Below are 22,465 nucleotides of genomic sequence, written 5' to 3'. Positions count from 1 at the left end.
TTTTTATACCTGGAAGCATGAAATTGCAGCCCTGGAGCTAAAGTCATGTACCAAAAGCAAAGGAGCTGGCAGCGGGACGGAGCCTGCCCGGGCTGCTTCAGGGCCTTCCTGGACACAAGGTGAAGCGATGCAGCAGGGCACCGGTGAGCCAAACCGCCCGGGTTCCCTTCCCGACTCACCCACTGCCTCGCTGCGAGAACGGAGCCAAGTTGTTTCGTCTCCTTCCACCCCAGGGCTCTGACTCACGCTTGCTGAGCAAACAGCAGCCGGGATGTGGGATGCCAGCACTCCCACCTCATCCTCCCTGCCCTGGCTGTTTGTTACTGCCCCTCTGCTGACAGTCACAGCTCCACACCAGCCAAGACAATAACAGACATGTGCCGCTGAGCCACAGCTTCTCCAAATGGGCTTTTTTTTAAAAAAAAAAAAAAAAAACCAAACTCTCATCATCAGCACTTCAGGTGGAAGCCTCTGTCTGAGGTGCCATAGGACAAGGCAGGTAGGACCGGTGTCAGTTTAAGCAACTGGATTCCCCCAGACTTGCCCACCGGAGCCCCCACTTCCCCGTTTTGGTAGCGCCAGCAGCAGAACTGCTTCCTCACCACGGCTTGTGAGTACAGTTATAAAAGGGTTGCAGTTGAGCCCCAAGGCTGCAGGCTCGGCTCCTGTGAAAGCCTCTGCCACCACTACTGCCTGCTCCCAGCTGCCTCCGTGCAAGTGCCCTGGGACCCCACCGCCTGCCCGCGGGGTGGCGGAGAGGCAGAGGAGCTGGGATGAGGCTCTCCAGATTAAAGCACGTCCCACATCACAAAGCCCTGGGACGTTGCCTGGGATATGGGGTCTTGTAAGGTGGCATCAGTCCCAGGGAGCAGGAAGGGAACAGCCAAGGGGGCAGGATGAGGAGAAAACCTCATCCATGAGGTTTCCTGGCAGATCCTGGTGCAGAAGAGACACATCTGATGCGAGCTGAGATATCACATGTTAGAGGAAAGGTGGAGAGGAGGCAGCAAGGAGGTGAGGACTTTGGGTGAAGCTTTGAGAGAAAGAAGTCTCAAATACGGGGAGGACTAGGGGAATCTCTCTGTGTGACTCCCACATGAGGCCCAGAAAGCTTCACCCCTGCGCTCCCTGGGCACCCTCCTCTCCCCAGCCCACTCCCACGTCAGCAGCATCAGCACCCCGGGCCCTTCTGACCACAGGCAGGAGGATGTAACCATTAGATGGAGCTGGGAAGGAGGACTCACCAGGAAATCAGCCTCTCTTTATGACCTGAATGCTATTTATTGATGAATCAGGGAAGACGCAGATTTGGGACATCCTCCCCAGTTGTTTATCCACCGTGTGGCACAGGATGTATCAGTGGTGCTCGGGCGCTTCGCTCATGCCAAGGATGCCAGAGGTTTTGGGGTGAAAAAACTCATTCTTTTCAAAGATGTTCATATAGGCCAGGCACCATGTGTCTGGGCAATGATCTGTCTTATTTTCAAATCCACCTCTGCCACCTTCCCTGGCAGACACTGGTACCTCACCTGCCTCCCCGTGCAGTGGGATGGGTGTCACCGCTTGCTCCTCACTGCGATCCCCTGGGGAGCTGGGTACCTTCTTGCAGCATGTGAACTCAGTCTTCTACTCACAGAGTCCACTCAGGAGTTACAAGTGAAGAAGAGGCAAATTCACCCCAGACTTCCTCAACGTCTACACGGCAGTGTGGCCATCCAGGCGGTGAGAGCAGCTCGCTGGGGATTGCCTCTGATCTGCTTCAAGCTGCATTGTCTGTCCTAGAAAGACACCCAGCCTTGACTAAGTTGTATGTAATGGAGGCTCCAACATGTTGTAGTATAAGCTGCTTCCATGCTTAATTACCCTCTCGTTTCCAAATGCACGTGGATTTGTGAGGCTTTGCAAACCCTGGCATCTTCAGGAGGTGTTGCACAGCTCGGGTCTCCCAGGTACGCTCCTGTTCATAGTATCAAAATAAATGGCAGAGCTTCCCAAAGAACTGGTCTCCAGGGCAAATCTGAAGTGTCACAGCAAGGGCTGCTGGTTGATCCCTCCTCTTCAGGGAGCACATGGACAGAGACGCTTTGGATCTTGGCCTGACCCTGCCCTGTGATGCTGAACGTGGTGTCTCTTCTACTCCAACATGGTCCAGTTGACCAAATAATAAGCTTTTACATTTAAGAAAGCAACATATTTCTTCTTTTCCCAACACTCCATGGAGGAAAAAAATGTTGATTTTAGGGAAAAGTTTAATTGCTGCCAATTTCTTTGACACCCTGAATGGAATTCTGGAGGAAAATGTTTGCAAAGCAGCCACCCAAAAGTGTCCTATTCAGCCAATTCTTTAACTAAATTACAAAATAAACTAGCTAGAGGAAGTGTGATTCATTGTTTATAACAAAATCATTTTTGATAATAAAACAGTAGTTGGGGAAAAGTTGAAAAGTGGCTCAAAAATGAGGCAGCATGGGTCCTGCTGCATGTTTTTAGGTGAGAAACGTTCTATTGGTTTTTAACCAGCTCTGTAAGGGAGGCCGTATGGATCAGTCCCTCCCCTGGGAAAAGGAGGGTAAGGATTGGGGTGTGTGCGCGTGCGCGGGTAACCTGCCTAGGGGCACGCTGATGATTTCAGGCTGCATTTCTACCCGCTTTTCCAATCTTTCCAGCTCATGCTCCTCTGCCCTCCCTCTTTGCCCCTGCCCATTTGGGTGCACGGATATAAACCCTCCAGCCAATATGTTTCCTCTGGGGGACTGGAGGCTTTGCCTGGAGGGTGCGCGTGGCTCTTGTCTCATCCCAACGCTTTCCCTAGAGACAGAGCAAGGGTATTTCCTGGCGGCTGCTCCCGGTGAGCTCACACCGTGGGCACTCCTTCAGAGCTAGAGCGGCAGGGCAGGTTGCTGCTCCAGCTTTGCTAGAAACCTTGGAGCTCCCGACCCTTCTCCTCACCGCGGGGAAGCAGCGCTGGTCCCTCTCAAGGGAACACAGGTAAGCCAGGCTGGGAGGAGAGGTGAGCAGCAAGCCAGCAGCCACTGGGCGCTCTGGTCACTGCTTTGATTTTTCTGTTTCCTTTTTCTCCTTCTGCCCCATGCCTACTCCATCCCTTCACCATCTATTGACTGACGTCTGTTCAGCTAGGAGAAGGGGTTTACCATCTTGGGTCCGAGCCTTTTTTTTTACCCTACACAACCACTTGCATTGCTGTAAAAGCATAATGCAGAGCATCATGGATCGGGAAAGGATAACTGTGGTGTGAATGAGCACATGGAAACCCAAGGTCACGAAGAGGCAGACCTCAAACCAATCTGCCTGCCATCTGTTTTATTTTTATTCTGTAACTGTGATCTCACCTGCTCTGGGGATGTAGTCAGCCTGGATTAAAGAGAGGGCATCGATAACTCGCAGTTGTAAAAGAACGGTCGAGGTTTATCCACAAGTCAGTTTATCTGGTTGGAGCAGGAGGTTACAGAAGAGCTTGTTTGTATTAGTGTCACGCTCCTGCGTTTTCTCCCTTTGAACTTCTTGGAAAAGAAGCAGAAGAATCTGTGGTAGCTTCACACCACTGCACACCTACAGTAACTGCTGAACTCAGTGGTGTTGCTCAGCCGAGACCCGTGTAAACAGGGACTCGACTGCTTCTCCACAAGAACATGATCAACTGTTGAGTGGTTTTAAGATAAACTTCCCTTCCCTGTGTTAGACTCAAAGCTGAAAGGATTGTCAAAGAAAAGAAAGCTCTGTTTTCCACCAGCGCCTCAGGAGCTCAGAGATGCTACTGAAGTGCTCGGTGTCACCCTGGTACCTGCTCATTCTGCAGAGCTAGACAAGCACAGCCAGACAGGTTAGTTCAACACTGCATCCAGGGACTTAACTGCTCAGCTCCAGGGAATTTCTGTGGCTCTTGTGTACCAAATACCCAGCTGCTAGGGTTTGGATGGTGCTTCCAAACGCCTCTAAGGTTGACACCCATCTAGCAGCTTCTAAAATAGCTCCGAAGTCTCAAGGATTTGAACAAAGCATGCCAAATAGGAAATTTATTCAGAACTTCTACTTTTTCAGATGAATAAAAGAGGGCTGAGAAATGATACTTACGTTAAGGACAAGAAAGTCTTTAACATGGGGAAGAAAAACAGGCAAAAGGTTAGATTTTTTTTTTTTTTAGAATCCCGCTTGTAACTGCAGGTTCTGCCTCTGCCAGAGGCCAGGCTGGGGGACCTGGCAGTGGAAAGCCCACTCGAGGTGTGAAGTTCTGATGCCTTTTGCTGGGATATCGGGACGGGGTTTGCATGGGAGCGCATTCAAAGTGAAATCACTGCCAGCGAAGAGACAACTCCCAGCGCCTTTGCTCCGCGCTGCCAGGACTCTGGTAATACCCAGGGTCTGTGCTGGTGCTCCAGGGCTGGGCTTGCACAAGGTGAACTCCAGCCCTCAAGAAGATGCTGAGAAACGACTAAGGAGAACAGAGCCAATGAGCAATAAACCCGGTAGAGTCGTCCACTCCCAAAAGGTAGCTCAGAGGGAAGTCCTCTTGGCAGAAAGATCTGAGTCATAAAGAAAGTGAAGAGAAGGGAGAAGACAGGGTGACAAGGACAGGGCTGAAATGGGGAAGCATCGTCTGGCAGCGATGACCCCTGATGAGAGACGTTAATGTCACGGATGGGGCCGTGGAGGTCATTCCCAGGCTCAGAGCTCAAGAACATTTCCTAGGGTGATTTGTCACTCCTGCGTCTTGGGGAGAGGAGAGGAAATCCTCCGCAACGTGATATGTGCTGGGAAGAGGATGAGTCTTTTGTAGCAGGGTAAGGATGCTGTGCTTGAGCGGGCTGGTGCGACGCAAGCGCCCGCGGGTGCGAGGGGGCAGGCAGACAGAGAGCGCGTTCTCCCCTTTCCCTTCGGGCATGCAGCACCGCTCCTTCCCCGCCTGCAAACCTAACCCCCTCCTCTCCCTTTTGCAAAGGTGGCCCAACGATGCCGAGCATATTTTCCTACCAGAGCGCCGAAGTCGACTGGTGTGAAGGCAACTTTGTGCGCTCGACCATCATTGCGGAGTACTACAACACTGTGAGTGCGGGCGCATCCGAAGGGCAGGCTGGGGCGCGAGGGCAGCCGGCTCCCCGCGCCCAGGAGCTGCTTTGGGGAGATGAGATGGGACAACCTTGTTTTCTCTCCTCCTGCTCGCTCCTTTAAACTTCCTGGTGGCGGAGGGTGCTGGTACGGGGAACGTTTTCTAGGCTTCGGGTAAATCATGGGACTTTTGTTGCTTACAACAGGGAGTCGCTCACAAAACGAGCTGGGGTCAGGGGTACTTCTGGCACGTGTGGGGCTGAGTTCCCAGCGAGAAAACTCTGGCGGTGCTCCTTAGCCCAGATTTGTGAGATCCTGTTATACCAGTCCTGCAGCTCTCCTGCCAACTGGGGTAAGTCCCACACAGGCCTCATATATTCCAGCTAAATGTACAGGAGTGGCAAAATGAGAGACAGCACTTGCATGAACCGTGTTGGGCAGGTTGGGAATCCGGAACTCAAGACAGAGGAAAGCTGATGCATGAGCCAGTTTTACCTCCTGTGATCCTTTATAATTCAGGCTCCATCCAGCACCAGTTGCTTGAATGCAGCCTCCTGGCTTAAGCGTGGCTAGAAGCATCCACAGCTGTGTGCAGAGGACTCGGTAGATAACCGGTCTCTGCAAGCGTGTCCTTCCATCTCAGTGCAATTACAGGCTAGCAGGGGTGTGAGGCATGTGGATTTACAACCTTCCAAAGGCCTTGTTTACAACTTTTAGCAATTACTGTCTAACACCAGAAGTTCTTGTTCTCATGGAAATGTCTCTTCCTCTTTCTAAAAAGCATTTCCTGCTTTCAATAAATTGCCTATAATAACCTTAATTCCCTCACCCGAGTCCCGCAGCTCCCCAGCTCTAATTGCCCAGCCAGGGTCGCAGAGGAGGGATGCTCGGGCTGTATATAGTCGCTTCCCTTTGAGACAGTTAACAAATAAAGATCTGCTAGTCCAGACCAAATCCTGCTTCCCTCTGGCACCCAGCTGAACGCGCTGTGCCGTTGACTGTTTACTTGCACTGCGTCCCTGTCGGATGGGCTCAGAGCTGCAGAGCAAGGAGGTACAGAAATCACTTGTACTCACATCAGCATTTCAAATGTAGCTGGAGATGCCAAAGGCTTCTGCGTTTTGGAGTGTCACTGGCAACACTGGAGAGGGGCTGATTTCTGAATCTTACGTTTTTAATCAAAATTCATTCTGGGAGATAAATTTGCCTCACGTCGTAGTTTGGTACATAGGCAGCATTTTTCGAATGTGTCTTTGGAGCTGAGACCCCATTTGCACAAGGATTTTGATTTACACCCAGACTCTCAAAGCAGCTCAGGATCTAAGGATCCTGAACACAGCAAGAAGTCTCTCAGGAGCTCTCCAAAAGCATTTTTGTGTCTAACTTCTCTCTGTCACACTGCTAGACACCAGTTGGTGTGGTAGGATGCATAACTGTCTTTCTTAGGGCCCAAAGCCCTCTAATTCCCATAAAACATTAACTCTTAGCTGCCTAAGAGGTTGTTTTGTGGCACAGGTTTCTAAATGATAGAGCTATTCCTGTAAATCTTACCCAGATGCCTAGTTCTGGACTGAGGTCCCTGCTAGCTACAGCCATCTCCCACGTTTCCATACTACACCACCTTTGAGGCATTGGGCTTGTCAGGATGAATTCTCACTGGGTAGGACTCAGACACAGCTTTCTTCCAGGAGAGGAAAGCCTCCAATGAATGTTTCCTCACAGATATAAATTTGTGTGATACCGAGGAACATAGAGAAATTTGGGCAGAGCAAACCCTGCAGGATTTTTTCCAGTGATTAAACTAGCCCTTGTTCCTCTCTCTATGTGAACACAGGGCACCTCTTTCCCAGCAGATAAAGAGCATTTTTTGGTCCCTGCACTGATCTCCTTCTTGTCAGGCTTGCTTTAACCAGTCCACAGAGCTCAGCAGAGTGCAGGTGCAGGCAGAGGATACCACCTCTGCAGTTTCTGTCCTAAGATGCAATTCCCATTTAGAGAAAGCAGCAGAAATCTAAACCTGCCTTGACAGCTGCCTGCACCAGGGCTGGCGTGGGATCTCCTGTCCAAACAAGGGGGGAAAAAAGAGCAAACCCTCCAGAAAACTGCTGCTGTCTGAGCATCTGACAACAGCCCCAAAGGCTGCACCACGCTCAGGGCCAGACCTGGTAACCAAAAGCGGGCAGGAGCATCCCTCCCATGGGCATCATCTCTTCATCAGTCTGCACACGCTGGTGGCACTGCCTGGCTCTCACCGCTTGCAGCAGCACCAGGGGAGCCTTCTTCATGCTCTGGGCTCTCTGGCAGGATCAGGCTCCTTGTGATGTGCCCTGAAGGGGGATGTGACAGAAACCGGACCAGACTGAGATCCCCAGCTATCCCCGCTGGCTGACAGCAGGTTCCAGATCCAGCTGGGGCTCAGGGCACTCTTGGATGTCATTCTAACAGCCTGGATTTCCTTCTCTTCTCTCTTCCATTCATTTGTTCCCCGTATTCAGATTGCTTCCCCCCTGTACCAAGCTTTATGGGCCTTATCTCACTGGCCTGCCCTGAGATAATTATATCAATATTGACTTCAGTGTCAGTTTGCCAGAGTTTTAAGCTAGCTGGGAATCCAGCCAGCTCCCACCCAAGACTCCTGCACCACTAAATCAGCAGGGCTTCCTCATGGGGCATCCTCTCCAACATCTTCTTCCCAACACTGCCCGAGGCTCAAGCATGGTAGTTTTCTGCCAGCAGCAGCAATGTGCTGCTGAGAATTCCTCTGTGCCAGCCGAATTCTCTCTCAGGTCTGCTTGGCTTGGATGATTTTCATTAGAAATAAGCACCAAGGGTATGAGCAAAGAATGTAAACAGTATCTTTAAGGACCTAATAATACATGGTGGCTCGCGATTGGGCACAGTTCAGTAACCAAGTGCTAACTATTTATAGTGACTCAGTGATCCAGAAATTTATTGTCTTCGGGCTGTTCGTAGGAGAATTGTATTGTGTTACATGAGGGTCATCAGTCAGAGACTCGTCCTTCTACCCTCATTTCTTTCCTGAAATGACTGATCCAGGATGCTGGTAATGACACCCAAACCCTCAGCAGCCTCTCTGGCGAAGCAGCAGGAGCTCTGACACTGCCATATATCCAGAGCTCCCGGATGCTTCATCGACCGGCGGAGATAAGCTCAACTGCAGGTACAAATCACCGCGATACGCCCAGAGAAGCCCTTCCTCTCAGAGCGTGTCAGAGCCGTGGCGTGGGCCCCGGCCCTTCACACGGGCTCAGCAGCCCCACGGCAACGCAGGACTACGGCAGCTCTGCAAACACTACACAAACAGCTGTTTCCTGCCCCAAAGCGCTGGCATGGCACTGTGATGTCAGGCCACGCAGCCTCATCTTCTGCTCCACAAGTCGGCCTGTTAGGAACTTGCCGTACAGGTCTGGAGAGCCTCGGAGGTATTCACTTCTGTCTTCGGCCCTGTGGGCTCTTCTGTCAGCTAAAGCTGCTTCACCGGCCTTGAAGTGAATGAATGCACTCCAATGAGTCTTGCAGAAATCTCCTTTCACTGCGGAAAATGCCTGTCTTAGGTAAGGACCAGCACATGCCTCGGCTGCCGTTGCGCTGTTGCTATGCTCACAGAGCCAGGCAGAGCTCTGCAAACGGGCTTCTCCCATCCCAACCCATATCGGGGGCTTGTTTTCACCCTGTCATGGATGGAGATGCAAGCAGGTTCTCGGCAGGTCTCTCCCTCCTTCTTAGGCAGCAAAGTGCCAAGTTGCAGAAGCCCTGGGGCCTTTCCCATGATCCTGCTAATGCACCAGGATTAGAGCTGTGTTGCTGATCCCAGTCTTGCTTTTCTCCTAGTGGAAGAAGCAAATGCCACTACAGGCGGGCCTGGCTTAGGCACCTGGAGCAATAACTCACACTTGTTAGGAAGTGGGACATCGCTGTGAGCTCACACAGTGGCAAACCACAGGGTTGAGTCACTCTCAGGGGTCAAATCACACCTCGGCTCTATCACCACTCTCTTATCTCCCTGTCATCCTGGGCAGAGGGAGCTGGTGCCTCCTGGCCAGTAGGACCCAGATAGGTATAAGCAGAAGTCATGCTGGGGGGACTGAGCATGAGCAGAGACTCTGGAAAAACTTCCTAATGGGGCTACTGGGAGCAAAACCCTCCTAACCACATTTGAGACGGAGCTTGCCAGATCCTAGAGGGAAGATATAAGACAGGACTTATGAATCAGGGCTTGGATCTGACGAGTGATGAAGACCCCGTGTCCCCCACAGATGCAGTTTTGTGGCGGCTCTCCCCTCAGCTCTGAGTCTGGCTGCTCTGCAAGGAATCATTCTATCTTTTCGACCCTATTGGCACAGTTCCCCTGATAATCCCTCCCCTCTGATATCTGATCTTGCACATCTCACACTGAATTAATGAAGCGATAACATTGCTATTATGTAATTAATGGCACTGTTGCAATGCCCGCTGCAGCAGGGATTCAGACCTCTCTATGCGCAATCTCAAACTCCCGCATTTCCTCACTCTGATGTGCATGCTGGCACTTGCATACTGCTGCCTTTTCTGCAAGCATTTTCTCTCTTCTTGCTATCCCTGCTTGTCTTCCAAAAGCCTCTTTGACCATTTCACAGGGAAAAAAAAAAAAAAAAATGTTTGCAACACAGTTGTTACTTTAACACACGGTTTGTTTGGTTTCTCAATCATTTCCGAACAGTTTGACCTCAAGAGTGCAAGTGGGACCAGCACTTCTTTTTTCATAGCTGGAACGGGAACAGGCCTGGATTTGGCTCTAGGCACCTATAGAAAACCATTACACTTGGCCTGAGAATTGTTGTTAATGAGAGCATCAACTTGCTTCATGAAAGCCTTGGTGAAATTCAAGATTAATCTCCAGGTGTTAAAGGGAATAGAGACCTTACATTAAGTGTGAATTGTGTTTCCCTCTGGAATATGAGAGGGTGTGTTTCACATGTATGACAACATCCCTGTGATTTGCAGCCCTGTTACCATAAACTTAGATCCCACGGGACATCACAAGCCAAGTGTCAATTTTGCAGTTTACCTGGTGCACTTAAGGGCTGCTGAGGGGTGAGACTCCAGCTGTGGAGGCCAGAATCCAGGCCTGGGCTCTGGGTCAGCATCTGCTTGGAATATGGAAGGAAAAGGATTGTCAGGGTGAGATAAAAGCCACCCTGGTGGCTTGCCAAATGGCATTTTAGCAGATGGCTCTGCCCTGATCTTCCAAAGCCCCAAAGAGCTGTCTGGCAGGCAAAACGTGGCACCACAGTCCCAACCTTTCATGAGCAAGAAATAGTTTCCCTGAGGAGGCTGTACTTCCTCATGATATCCCTTTACTGAGTTCACAAAATCAGGTGAAAAAGCCAGGGTAAGAACCCGTAGAGGGTAAGGATTATTTCAAACTTCCTTCCCCCATAGCCACAGGGTGGAACAAGCCTGATCCAGCAGACAGGTCCAGGCTTTGGGCACTGGTTGCTCCTCCCCAGCTCCCACATTTTGCCCATCAGCATCTGCTGTTCCTCGAAGCACTGGCACCTTCAAGCAGCCCAGGCAGCAGCAACGGGCTGAGCCCCAGTACCATCCCTCCTCCCCAGACAAATCAAAGTCTGTCAATGTAGCAATTTTACAGAGCTGGAAATCAAGGCAGAATAATGTCACTGCATTCATTTGCTAGGTATGTTTACAGGAGGTTTATGACTTCACGTAATTACTGGTGTCCAGAATACCTCTCCTCCCCAGGCCAGCTGGTTTCACACATGACACTACAGGATGTCACTACAACCCTGCCTGTTCCCACTGCTTGTCCTGCTGCTCTCCACCGCACCCACTCCCAGTTAACACTGGTTTTCCTGACAGCGGCTTATTGAGGTGACCTAGCTCCTCACACCCACCCAGGCTCTCACGGGGGCTGGCTGCTGGCCGAAAGGGGCAGAAGTCATCCAGGGAGTTTCTGGCAGGTCTGGGTTGACAGGAGAGGGAGATGGCTGCAAAGAGAAGAGCTTTGGCAGCTTGCTTGAAGACACTGGGCAGCTGAAGGTAAGCCATCACCTCGAAGGGGCAAACCAGCTTGCCCTGGGCTTGCTGGCCCCAGAGGTGGCTGCAAAGAGAGCACAGATGTCTGCAGCCATTGCTGTCACAGCAATAGCTGTCCTTCCAGTTCCAGCCTCACTTCTCAAGAAACGCCTCTGCCTTCTCCCTGTGCCAAGAGTAATACCTGCTTCCACGCGATGCTTTCCACTAGAGATCAGTATCCTCTTCACACGTGGAGATACTGAGGCACATGGTGGGATGGGACTTGCCCAAGATCATGTTACAAGCTGAATGTGACTCTTGTTTTTCAGATCAGCAATGTAAGCTTCCTGGTCCTTTCTCCTGCCCTGCTCTACCTGAACCGGCAGTACTGTCGGCAGCGTGCCTTGCCCTTGTATTTTGTCTCTGGCCTGCTCTTCTGCGTAGGTGGGTGCCAAGGTTGTGAAAAGACCAGATTGCCAGAGTACCTGGGTGTTCATTCGTGACACCTTTGGAGGCTGGTTCTTAGTGGCCAAAGAACAAGGGCAAGCTTGGGGGGGAAACGGAACAGCCGCCTCTCTCTGAAGCCCTGCAGCTCAGGGTTCCTTCTGGCTGTGGATGCAAAGCTCCCAGCCCAGTAAAACCCCGTGGTGCTGTGTGGACTGACTCACTCAGGCCTCCGATAACACCAAGGTCCATGCCCTGCTCTTCAGGAACAGTGCGTCTTTAGGAACGGCCCCCAAGAGCTTCCCAGGCCAGACAGGCTTGTGTGAGGAGGAATCTTTGCTGACTCAAGCTGTCCTTGCTCCTTGCAGGTATCTTCTCCACGTACTTTCACATGACCCTGAGCTACGTGGGACAACTCCTGGATGAGCTCTCCATCCTCTGGACGCTGGCTGCAGCATATTCCTTTTGGTACCCAAGGATTTACTTCCCCAGGTGCATCAAGAGCAGGTAGGACTCAGAGGGACATCGGTTTGCAGGCTCTAAGGGGAGGGATGGGACATTGGCATTGATGTGTGTGACCCACATATTCCCCCCCTGGCTCACAGCCAGCTCCCCTGCAAGGGGTCAGCACTGCAGTTACTGCAGTTTGCTTTGGGACCGGACCCTCCATCACTCAGTGGTGGATGTGCTGACAGAGGAAGAGTAAGAAACTCTCATGGGGAAGGGCTGTGCTGGGCTCCTGTCAACTGGAGCTTTTGTCTTTGCAAAGCTGCAGAGGAATCTTTGCATGGAGAATTTCAAAATTAATTAGGAAATTAAATGTTCTTGAGCACTGACATTCAATTACCCATGCTGTCAAACTGTTATAGCATCCCCCTGCCAACCACAGAGAGCTTTCCCTGAAGGCTGATGGGGTTTCCCACAGGACAAGCTGGTCCAAGTTAACAGCCCACATTTCAAAGATTGCATGCAGGAGGGCTGGCTGGGCTAGAGGAGCTCAGCAGAAAGGATGGGGACACTGGGTGAGCGTGGATGAGCAGAAACAGGAACTCAGCAGGGCTTTGCTCAAAGGATGGTTCCATCCTGTCAGGCTTGCTGGAGCTCTCTGGGCCAGCCCAGTTAGAAGTCTTGCAAAGGCCTGCTCCAAGTCTGCTCTTCCCATGCCAAAGAGGAGGTCACCAGGAGTTCACCGTGGAGACTTGGTTGGGGGAGAGGGGAAGGGACTTGGGAAGGGATTTGCATGTGAAAGGCCCCTCTGAGCCCTATTGTTGCTCAGTCAGCCCAAATCTGCATGTTTGCACGGTTGGAGCCCCTGCCCCTCACCGCTGGGACCTGCTTTGCAGCCCTTCCCTGTGCAAAGCTCCGGTCGCCTTTGCCTCCCGACGCTCCTCTCTGGCATCACCACGAAAGTGAACAAGTTACCTCCTGGGCTGTGTTCCCCACTCAGTCATGAGCTAACTGGGGGGGGCTTTAGGCAAAGCACAGATGCAGATACCTCAGTCTTCCTGCCAGGGCTGCCGCAGAGGCTGAGGTCAGCCTCTGCAAACAGATTGGAGGTGCTGGAGAAGGGCTTCCCCTCTCAGGCAATGAGCAGGACCTCTCCCATCCTTATCCTTCCACACTGTGAACCTTTGGGGCGCTGACACTCACTCCCAACTCCCTTTAGGAAGCATTTCTTCTGGTTGAGTGGTGTCACCACCGTCATCAGTACCTTGATGTCCTTCATCAAACCAGCCTTCAATGCCTACGTGCTCAACTGCATCGCCTTCCACCTGCTGTACCTGACATGGCGTGAGCTGAAAAAGTAAGGAGGGGGCTGAGAGGGGTTATGGGCAGGTCCATTACATGTCCCAGCAGGCTCACACGTGGCAGTGACCCTGTGCACAACGGCAAATCAAGCCCAAGTCTTCATCAGCCACATGTTGGACTAACAACTCTGCAAAGAATTGGGGCAGCCTGGGAGGGACCGGGGAGAGGCACTGTGGGCAGTGGGATACAAAAAGGCCATTTGGCTCCGGGGCGACACAGAATGGGGACAATCCATGGGATGAGTGTATCTTCTCCTACTTGGCTGTCATCTCTGCAGCTATTTTCCCCTTTGGGGGGGATTTGGGAACCAGTGTGGGGTTGGGGGGTGGGATTTGGGAACCAGTGTGGGGTTGGGAGATCTCACCAGGACCTGGGGACAAAGACAGGAGTGCCTTGGCATCTCTAGCATCATCCTCACCCACAGAAAGTCAGAAACCCTCTCTACAGAGCCCCGCTTCTCCAATTCTTGAGGTCTGATGAATACTCTCCAGCAGAAACTCGCTGGGTTTTGCCCTGTTGCATTAGCATTTACAGACACAAACCAGCCCTCTTTAAAACTCACTTTCTTTCCAACACAGTACTCCGCTCCCTCTCCCTCGCTGTCTTCCAGGTGCAATGACAAAAGGGTTCACCGGATGGCCGCGGCCATGGTCCTGTGGTGGGTGCTGGCCATCAGCAGCTGGATAAGTGACAGATGGCTCTGTGGGTTCTGGCAGGCAATCAACTTCCCCTACTTCCACAGCTTCTGGTAAGGGCTCCGGCGTAGAGGCAAGAACCCCAGCCCAGATATTTCAGGCACTGAAGGGCCACAGCTAAAGAGAAATGGCAGCAGGGATGTGATACACAACTAGGGAGCAGCCGCATCTCTGCCCAACCCTCTCCCCTCTTTCCTCCGTCACTACTGATGCTGCTCCTCAACCTGCTCCCAGCCCAAGGATTTGGTTCTAATCATTGTTTAATATCCCTTAACTCCTCTGCACCAGCCAAATGGTGTTTTGCAAGTGAAATTGTTCTAAGAGTCCCTCCAGGTAAGCAACTTACTTTCAAAGGGCTGCATCTGCTCCCGGGAAGCTGCATGAAGTGCAGTGCTCTTTGAGTTATTTTAATAGCCAAACTGAAAGACAGGGATTTGCTTGGGCAAGACATTTCAGTGCCTGGCCAAGAGTTGCTGTGCTACACACAGCACGCATTCTGAGCTTCATCCTCACAAATCACTGGGGTGACTGGGACAGATACCCAGCACTGCTGGGCTAGGCCAGGTGTGGTAGAATGAGGGGTTTGATTTGGGGCTTAAGTCTCCTACATCACCCCATCCCCTCTGTGCAAGGAATTGCCCCCGCTCCAGCTCAGAGAGCTCTTCCAGGGTTTCCCCACAGGCCCAAACCCTGCAGGACCCACGCTCCCTGCCACCCTCGTGCATCACGGGACTGGGACCTTTTCCCTCCGTTGCCGTACCCCTTGGCTTTAGCCTCACGGTGACAATGCCAGCCGCATACTGCTACAAGGGGCAGGAGAAGCAGATGGAGTCACCCCTGTCCGATACATGTCTTTTTGGTTTCCTTGCCAGGCATGTGCTGATAGCCATGTCCCTCCTCTACTGCTGCCCACTGGTCATCTACTTTGACGTCAGCTACGAGATGCCATCATTCAAGCCAAAGCTAGAATATTGGCCCAGCGACTCCTGGCCTGTCGTGGTGCCTTACGTTGCCCTGGAGGAACCCCACAAGCAGTGCTAGAGCCAGTTGCCCTCCGGCATCCCTCGGGCACGGGGTACGTGATGCACATGTGTGTGTCTGCACGGGGAACACCTCAGCTGCGCGCCTGTTCCTCGCACAAGGGCAACGTGGCTAGCGGATGGGGCAGGGAGCAGCTGAGGCCTCGTGATGCCGGGCATGAAGCGGGGTGGGAGCCCACAGGTGCCTTGGAAGACTCTGCCCAGGCTGGCATCTGGGCAACCGACGATCTCCTCCTCCAGCAGATCCCCACTGAGAAGGGGAGGGACACGGTGCTTCTTCTGCGTCTTCTGCATTAGTCAAACGGCAGCACATCTTGCTGACAAGAGCACAGCAGAGAACGCAGAAGCCAAACTGGTGACAGCTGGGTTTGTTGGGGCTGCTCTAGTAATTATTATTAATTTTATTTATTGATGTATGTGGTCTTGCTCAGGAGAGCTGTGCATTAAAGCTCTGGACACTGACTTGCACTGAGCCCCTTTCTTTCCCCTGACTGTACCATGTTCCCTGTCACCTGCCAGTCACTCCCACAGACAGGGTGGTCAAAGCTCTCTCTGACCTAGGGAGAACTGTTTCTAAAGAGAAATCCTCCTGGGTGACAGCCCAAAAGAGGCTCTGCTGGCCCAGGTCCTGGGGTGCTCTACCCCTCCTTCAACCCCCAGTGGCCCTTTTTCCTCTCCACCTCTGACAGTCTTCAATGGCCATGGGTAACTTGGAAACTCCTCAGCTTGCTGAAAGGGCTGGCTGGTGGCAGCGCATGAGGTAAGGAGCTAATACGTTAGATAAACATGTCAGTGCCTTTGCAAGAACAAAGAGAAGTAAAGACTCAGAGAAAGACCACTGCTGTGCCACAGGCACAAAGCGATGCTTTCTAGGTTCTCCCCACAGTGTAAGAGTTAAGAACTTGCTCTTGAGGCCACGGGACGCGCTCCTGTTCTCCAAGCCTTGCTGCATTACAGTGATGAACTGAACCATGCCGTGGGTCTGGGTCCTTGTGCAATCCACAGGGTCTCTGGAGAGCACCAAGAGGCTGCAGAGTGGCTGAGGTTGGCTCCCTGTAACGCAGTCAGAACAAGATAATGTCACCCCAGGGACCACGGGCTTTTTGGGCCCCTGTGAGTAAAGCAAAAGCAGAAGCACTCTGGGCTTCACCTCTGAGGTGGCCCTCCCGTGGCCGCTGCTGCCTCCTGGGTCCCTCTGCAATGGTCCCCAGAGCCACTAGATGGCAAATCTGGCTCATGAACCCCGAGCAATATTTCATCTTGGGAAAGGGATGCCTTGCACAAGGACTGAACCCCCAGGCCTTGTCCCCCTGCCCTCTCCATCCCCCAGCACCGGCACCAGACACCTCTCCACCAGCACGGCCACCGATGAGACATGTGCAGAAGGTGCAGGACAAGGGGGACTGGGCGCTCCAGCCTTTGTATGCCCTTGCCTCCCCGTGCAGGTGCCCATCTCCTCCTCCGTTTGCCTCTTTGTCTCTCCTGCATGCCATCACTCCTGCCTCTCCCCTCATCACCCCGTCTCCCTTTCTCTGACCTTCCCCGTTTCGCTGCCTCTTGCTCTCCCCCCACCTCACCCCTTCCCCAGCCCATCACATTCTTCTACAGCCTATTAATAACTTCTGGGCAATTGCACCGGGTCCCCGCTGGGCTCGGCCCCTCTGTCGGCTCTGCCCTGCGCAGCCACTGAACGCGCCGGCAGCAAGTTCAAAAGTGCAGCGGGGCTTTCACAGCCCCTCTCCCCGTCAGGGGGTGGAGGAGGCCGCTCGCAAAGAAAAGCCGCGTTGCCAGGGAGCCTGGCACAGGAAAAGGGGGTCACCTTCACCTCCGACAGGACCTCCGGAGATGGACAGGCGCCAGCAGCCCTGCGGGCCGGAGATGCTGAGAGAGCCGCGAAGGGATGGAGGCCGGGGCGTGGGCAGGAGGGCTAATTGGCCGCCTCCGGCCGCAGAGCCGGTGTGATGCTCGGCAGAAAAACCCAGCGGCGAAATCCCCTGTGCGGTATGGTAATAAGGGAGGTGTCCCGGGCGCCGCTGCCTTGAGAACAATGTTGCTGCAGTTGAGTGACTGTAACAGGCCCCGATGACAGCCGGGGCCGCGTTAAAAATGCCTATTCAAGCAGATCAAGACATTGAGAGGCCTCGTGGGGATGTGAAACCCTCAGGGATTTCTGGATGAAGCCAGAAGCTGAATCCCCAGCCCTGGGAACCTGGGGGGGGTGGAAAAAAAAAAAAAAAAAAAGAAAGACAGAAAGAGAGAAAAGAAAAGAAACCCACAAAGCAGCTTTAAAAGGACTGCAGTGCCCGAGGCAGGGCCTCTTGCTCCAAGCCGGGCTGTAGCCTGAGAAAGCGAAGCAGCCCTGACATCGGTGTGTGACCGTGGCTGGGGTGTCCCCAGGGCTGCGCAGGGTTATCTGAGGCTGGGGTCCCAGCTCCAAGAGGCCCCCGAGCTGCTGGGGATGCTCTGTCCTTTCCTGCCAGGGCTCCAGCTTGCAGGGCGCAGCCCCGTAAAAACGAGCAGGGCTGTTGAAGGGACGAGTCAGGGCGTTTTTGGCTCGAGCTGAAAGGGGTCCTGCAGGGATGACCAGCGCGCTGCACGGGTAAAGCTGGGAGCCCTCAGAGGGTGAAAGGCAACAGTGGCCCCTTCTCAACCCCCCCCCAGGCCGTGGGGAGTTCTGACAGTACCTTCTGCGGTGGGACCCTTGGCCGTGTGAGTGCCTCTCCAGGCACAGCCAGCCAGCTCGCTCAGCAGAGCAACACAAGAACACAGGCAGGGCAGGAAGAGCTGCAAACCCACATACTCAGGGATCTGAGTTAGGACTGGTCAAAACTAAACCTTTCCTTATTTTTGCCAGATGAGCCTTAACGCGGATCGTTTCCCTGATTTGGTTCCCCATGTGGCTGCCTAAACCACAAGAAAAGAGGCAAGAGAAGGAGCAGGAATGAGGAAGAGGATAGAGGCTGCTTCTTTCAACTGATGCCAGATTAAAGAGCTTGTGAAACAACGGTATCAGTTGAGCCTATTTGGTGCAATTGCAACACAAATGAAATAATAATGTTGATAATGCACCAGTCCTGCAGCATCAAGGATTAACACTTACCTGTTCTGCTGCACCGAATTGCCTCCTGCTGTTGCAGATTTACACTGCAGGATTTGGCTCGCAGACTGGAAACTTTTCAAGGCAGAGTGATTTATCTGGAAAAGACATTGCACATTCATGGACCTGCATAAATAATGCAGAAGTAATTAATAATAACCCAGTCCCTGCTCTTAACAGTGTCAGGAGAAGAAACTGCTTTACTGGAGTGTCTCTTATGTCTTTTGCAAAAGATCTTTATTTGTTAACTGTCTCAAAGAGAAAGAAGATAATAGTTTTGAAACACAAATGGATGTCGCTAGGTCCTGGAATTTTATTGCCAGACTGGAAAACTTTACGATTGATTTAAAGAACCCTCTGCTGGAGTCATGTTAAAACAACATTGATCCAGCTTTAATCTCCTAGGTCTGCAGTCAAAAGTTTGAAATCATGAACGCAAAGGGCTAAAAAGCCAGGAAGAAAAGAGATGAGCTCTAAGAATTATTACCTCTAAAAGTCTTTCAACTCAAAGTGCTACTTCTGAGGTTTGACACAGGATTTCCAACTTGGGGGCTGGCAATTTAGTTACACCCACTTCACAACTTCTAGGAAAGATTTTTTTTTTTTTTTTTTTTTTTTTTTACTGTTTTACCTACACCCACTTTTCATACACGACAAAATTATCCATAGGGACATAAAGAAATGCCAAGATTTGCCAGATATTCATGGCTGTTCTGGACGGATGAAAGGTATCAGGTCCTGATGAGCTGAAAGTCATGTTTCAGTGAGTACTCTGTCACAGTGTGTGCAGCCGCCGGGGTCTTGAGGTCCCCTGCCCATGTCTTTCTGTATTAGCTCACACGGTGGCTGCACACATAATCGGGGCCGGTTTTGACCAGTGATCATAGAGGAGATGTGGGTAAAAGTCATTTCTCAGTAAGGAGAAGCGTGGCCAAAAAAAACAGTTGACAGAAAATTATTTTTAATCAAAAGATCAAATGATCTCTTCAGCTGTTTTTATAAAGCCCCATGATTTGGGTCCACTTAGTAAGACATTCTCACTGCTGTTTTCCGAAGAACAACAAGCAGTTCACATTTGTCTGACAAAGTGTCTCAAATAACTTCAATTCTTTAGTAATGGCTGCTATCAAAATACCTAAAATGGAAGGATTCATTTTTCTGTGCCTTCACATTACAGCTCAAAAACATGGTTTCAATTAGGACTGTTCTCCACTTTTTTTCATTCACTTTCTACGAACATCCAGTCACCTGGGTCCCGATTCATGAGCTCACTTAAGCACATGCTTTTTTATAAATGTGTTTAAATGTAAAACTGAATTGGGTTGTTCTGAAATGACACACTTAGTTTCACTGTCACAAATATTTAACGAAAGGCAAAGATTTATCTCAAATGCAGAAGTATTCACCAAAAGCAACATTCAGTTGTGCATTGGGCTATAAAATTCACAATCTGCAATTGATGCTGCATTTATTTAGATAGGCCTTCCGTAAGAGACCAGCTGTCTTAGTTCACTAAAATGCTTAAGCATATGTTTAATTTTAAGAGTATGAATAATTCCATTGATATCAATGGCACTTGCTTACATTTAAGAATATATTTTGCTGGGCTGGAGCCAGAAATAGTGCCATGTAATGCCAATAAAGTGCAAGCTGCAATATTTCTCTATGTGTTTTCTAGGACCAATTTAAAAATTAATCAATGAAGAACTGTAATGTGAAAATGCAAAAATTAATATATGTGAGATTTTGCTGTTTACTATCCTAATATTGCCAAGTATTAAGATCCACCAGAGCACTGCCAAGTGAAATCAAAACCAAATCTGTGAAATGGAGCAAAAATGGCAACAAGTTGAATTTGTTATTCATCATGAATCATCCTATCAGACTTAAAGTTTTACTCATATCGCACTGAGTAACATTTACCATCCTTACAGAAAGACATGCACACAGATTAAAGATGGGGTCTGACCCCATTTGTACCATCCCCAGTGGGTACTCACTCTGTTCAGCGCAGAGAGCCAGTCCAGTTCGAAGTGGATGCTTGGAAGGGAGAGCAGGATCTGCTCTGTAACAGCAGAAAAGTGCCTTGAACAAGGATAACTTTTAATGATCAAAATATCATAGAGCAAATGGTCACTAAACCCATGATGTTGCTCACCTGCTTTGTGCCTTACCTTCCACAAAACTCTGTGAATTGCTCTGTGATGAGGAACAGATGAAAATTTCCAGCCATCAAACACTTCAGCTATTTGTATTTCTTCTCAGAACTTTACTCCTCACAAGTCCAACAGCACTGACGTTGCCAGTGACCTACACAATCCTGGGACATACCCCTTATTCCCCTGTGATAGTATCATCATATAAACAGCCATATATCCATATGCAAATGATTGCTGTTTTCAAGCTGTTCATGAGCGACCTTATATACTGCCCATACGGTACAGTAATATGTTTTCCACAGATGTCAGATGTTTCATGACACATTTCATGCATATATTTAAAATAGATTTCAGAGCATATAAAAATGCACAGGCAACGGAAGAAAATGGCCTGCATCTGCAATGTTTACATAATGCATTTCAAAATTGCATGAAATGTGTCCAAACTGATTGTATTCTTCATCTATCTAAAATATTGATGGCATATAAAATGTATGTGTAATGGGTTCACTCATGAGTATGTATTACATGCCTTCTTTTGATGCCTGAGTAACAAAGGGAAAGAATTTGCTACAGCTCTGCCTCCACAGTGTAGCTACAGAGACAATTCTCAATTCTCCCTGTGTTGGTCAAAATGGCATTTGTCGTATGTGTGTCACTTTATATTCCAGCCTGACTCCCCTGAAACTCCACTGGGTGGGTCTTCAGGCAACAAAAGCAAGCTCCAAAGCATTTGAGACGCGCCACACTGCTAAGATACGACTTTGCTGCAATCAGGTGCACTATTGTCTCACAGGTAGTGATATCAGCAATAATGATTAAGTTTCAGTGGGATAAATTTCAGCATGGTAAGGCCAGCCAAATTCCCTGAGTCACAGGCAGGCTTGCATAGCCCATACTACAGCGTGGGGGATTATCTGAACTGCTATCCTACCTGAGCTAGCTAGATTAGAGATGGTTTGCATACATTTACATATGTGGCAACCCCACCTCCAGTTGCTGTGTAGACAGGTAAAAGCTTATTTCATATAATTCCAGAAAAACAGTTTAGTTTTGCTGGAATCTGTCATGACAGCAGCTGACCCAGAATCCACAAAAATCAGAAATTCATGCTAATTTGAATGTTACAGGCTCTGAAATGTTTCTCTACCAGATCTGGGATGTCTCACAATCTGCTCTGCTTATAGTGAGTATCAAACCACCAGGCCGGGTATCTGCTGATGTTGGAAGTGGCCAGTTGCTCTGCAAACCGCCAAAGTGACTTGCTGGGGTTGGCAATAGCAGAAGCACCAGTTGCAAGAGGAAAAGACGCCACACAACGTGAGCCAGAGCTCAGGATGCTCAGAAACATGGCAAGCATGAGCGTGTGGCCACTGGACTGCTACGTTACAGCCCCAGGAAACTCCAAACACTGGGAATGCCTTGAGAGAGGTTATATCTCAGATAGCGTATTTGTCTGGAACAGTAATTCCTACTTGCTTTTTGGACTCTTCAATCCAGAAAACAATTCAGAACAGGCTTTTTGGTGCTGGTCAGAGTCCCCTACTGATCTCCTCCTGTCATGCTGTATTTTTCAAGCTATTTTTTCCCCCCCATCTGGTATTTTTCAGTGACCTAAAAGTTATCCTGTCTAGGGTGACAGTCACCAGTCAGAAGGTGGCCCCTCTCTGAGCGTGCAGATGAGCACCTTTCAACAACTTTGGCATCAACCAAAAGCAGCCCCATGCAAAGGAGACGCAAATTTCGGCAGTGAATCTCCCTCCCTCCTATTGTACCGCGATTGTGTTTGCTTCAATGGGCACATAAGGTGCCTGGGCCCGTCTTCTCCAGCCTGCACTTCTGCCAGCAGCTCGTATTCAGCGTTGGACAAATCCGGCTTGTGAAATGCTCTCCGCGGCAGGTCCAGCCGGCTGGCGGGTTTGGCACGACGCAGACCGTTACATCACTTGGCCAAACGTGACCTCTGTCTGTAGAGTGCGAGAGAAAGGTACCGTCACCCGACGGCTGCTCAATAGCCAGGCGAAACGAATTGATAGGTGTCGATTCAGCCCGCAGTGGGCCAGTAGCTACATTACAATGCCAACCTCACCTTTGGTGTTAATGAGGCCCCTTCATTAACAG

At 50.6% G+C, this 22,465-nt stretch overlaps 1 protein-coding gene and 1 long non-coding RNA gene across 3 annotated transcripts; one reads left to right on the top strand and one right to left on the bottom strand.

Annotated features, from left to right (window-relative positions):
* The first annotated feature begins 2,705 nt into the window (after positions 1–2,705).
* Positions 2,706–15,550, top strand: ACER1 (alkaline ceramidase 1). 2 transcript variants are annotated; one of them, XM_009968433.3, is made up of 7 exons: positions 2,706–2,988; positions 4,958–5,061; positions 11,430–11,544; positions 11,913–12,051; positions 13,211–13,348; positions 13,964–14,101; positions 14,921–15,550. In XM_009968433.3, exons 2-7 carry the CDS (start codon positions 4,969–4,971, stop codon positions 15,087–15,089), a joined length of 792 nt encoding a protein of 263 aa, XP_009966735.2. In that variant the 5' UTR covers positions 2,706–2,988; positions 4,958–4,968; the 3' UTR covers positions 15,090–15,550. The 2 variants fall into 2 exon arrangements, with proteins under 2 accessions (XP_009966735.2, XP_032858876.1); XM_033002985.2 differs by lacking the exon at positions 2,706–2,988 and adding an exon at positions 4,538–4,799.
* Positions 15,456–20,248, bottom strand: LOC116964189. Its single transcript, XR_004408605.2, has 3 exons — positions 20,186–20,248; positions 18,189–18,283; positions 15,456–16,141 (listed from the first exon to the last, which is right to left on the bottom strand). It is a non-coding gene; the product is annotated as an uncharacterized LOC116964189 (long non-coding RNA).
* Positions 20,249–22,465: the final 2,217 nt, after the last annotated feature.

This window comes from Tyto alba, unplaced genomic scaffold (genome assembly GCF_018691265.1).
Source record: "Tyto alba isolate M040663 unplaced genomic scaffold, T.alba_DEE_v4.0 Super-Scaffold_20000042, whole genome shotgun sequence".
NCBI classification, from domain to species: Eukaryota; Metazoa; Chordata; class Aves; order Strigiformes; family Tytonidae; genus Tyto; species Tyto alba.
Note: the sequence above shows the minus strand (reverse complement) of the source record. Positions and strands in the feature narration are given on the sequence as shown.

Excerpts from the sequence above, each read along its gene's own strand:
- ACER1 (XM_009968433.3), top strand. The coding sequence starts at position 4,969 with ATGCCGAGCATATTTTCCTACCAGAGCGCCGAAGTCGACTGGTGTGAA. Across the intron at positions 11,545-11,912 it reads TGGCCTGCTCTTCTGCGTAG|GTATCTTCTCCACGTACTTT; the intron begins GTGGGTGCCAAG and ends TGCTCCTTGCAG. Across the intron at positions 12,052-13,210 it reads CCCAGGTGCATCAAGAGCAG|GAAGCATTTCTTCTGGTTGA; the intron begins GTAGGACTCAGA and ends AACTCCCTTTAG.